The 1435-nt window shown below is 50.7% G+C and overlaps 1 protein-coding gene across 1 annotated transcript; it reads left to right on the top strand.

The window, feature by feature from the left end:
* Nucleotides 1-5: 5 nt before the first annotated feature.
* LOC104278432 (olfactory receptor 14J1-like) lies at nucleotides 6-914 on the top strand (the record flags this gene model as incomplete). The annotated part of the gene is made up of 1 exon (XM_009875409.1): nucleotides 6-914. A coding segment is annotated over one exon (909 nt), but the record flags the coding sequence as incomplete, so codon positions are not given.
* Between the last annotated feature and the right edge of the window lie 521 nt (nucleotides 915-1435).

The following is a 1435-nucleotide window of genomic DNA, read 5'->3' as shown; positions in this document are numbered from 1 at the left end:
GGCAGCTGCAGCTCTTGCACTTCTGGCTCTTCCTGGCCATCTACCTGGCTGCCCTCCTGGGCAACGGCCTCATCATTACCACCATCACCTGGCACCACCAACTCCACACCCCCATGTACTTCTTCCTCCTCAACCTCTCTGTTCTTGACCTGGGCTTCATCTCCACCATTGTCCCCAAAGCCATGGCCAATTCCCTCTTGGACAATAGGAGCATCTCCTATGCAGGATGTGTTACCCAGCTATTTTTCTTTGTTTTCCTGATATCAGCAGAGTATTTTCTTCTCACTGTCATGGCCTACGACCGCTACGTGGCTATCTGTCAACCCCTGCACTACAGGACCCTCCTGGACACCAGAGCTTGTGCCCACATGGCAGCAGCTGCCTGGGCCACTGCATTTCTCTATGCTCTCCTGCACACGGCCAATACATTTTCACTACCCCTCTGCCAGGGCAATGCTGTGGGACAGTTCTTCTGTGAAATCCCACACATCCTCAAGCTCTCCTGCTCACACTCAGACTACCTCAGGGAAATTGGGCTTCTTGTGGTTAGTTGCTGTTTAGGCTTTGGGTGTTTTGTTTTCATGCTGGGGTCTTATATTGGGATCTTCAGGGCTGTGCTGAGGATCCCCTTAGAGCAGGGACGGCACAAAGCTTTCTCCACGTGCCTCCCTCATGTGGCTGTGGTCTCCCTGTTTGTCAGCACTGCCATGTTTGCTTACCTGAAGACCCCCTCAATCTCAACCCCAACCCTGGACCTGGTGGTGTCAGTTCTGTACTCGGTGGTGCCTCCAGCAGTGAACCCCCTCATCTACAGCCTGAGAAACCAGGAACTGAAGGATGCTCTCAGGAAATTAATGAATTTATATTATTCTGAAACAATAAAATACTTATTTTGTTCCACACAGAATTTATAGACTAATTGATTGTATCCTCAGCTTGTCTACTCTTATTTGTGTTGTGGATTATATTTTCTTAGCTTTAATAACATTTTCATGACCTTTCTGATTCAGTGTCTCCTTATTTTTTCTACCTGCTCCTTTTTGCTTAGGGGAAGGGGAAGAGAGTCCCAGCACAGCAGCACGGCCAGGGAGCGCCAGTGCTTGGTGTCTCCAGAGCTGCTCTCTCCACTCCCACCCTCTCCTCCTGAGCCCCTGCGCTGGGGTAAGGCCTCAGGGCTCTGGCAGCTTGGTCCCCATCCTGTGGTGTGGCCGTGATGTTACCACAGGCAGGGACAGCCCATGGACACCTCTGGCACAGAGTTGTCATCTCTAAGAGCATTTCCATCAGGAAAGGCAATCTTCTCAGTGTAGTGCATGAAGATGTAGGCACCTGATAGCAGCTGCACCAGAGCAGTTGTGAGTGAACAGCTCTCCTGGATGGGGTTGAATAGAATCAGTGTCCAGTGGCTTTTACTTTCCAGCTCAGTCTCTCCTAA

Source organism: Apaloderma vittatum, unplaced genomic scaffold, assembly GCF_000703405.1.
Source record: "Apaloderma vittatum isolate BGI_N311 unplaced genomic scaffold, ASM70340v1 scaffold1938, whole genome shotgun sequence".
Lineage (NCBI taxonomy): Eukaryota > Metazoa > Chordata > Aves > Trogoniformes > Trogonidae > Apaloderma > Apaloderma vittatum.
This window is presented reverse-complemented; position numbering and strand designations above follow the sequence as displayed.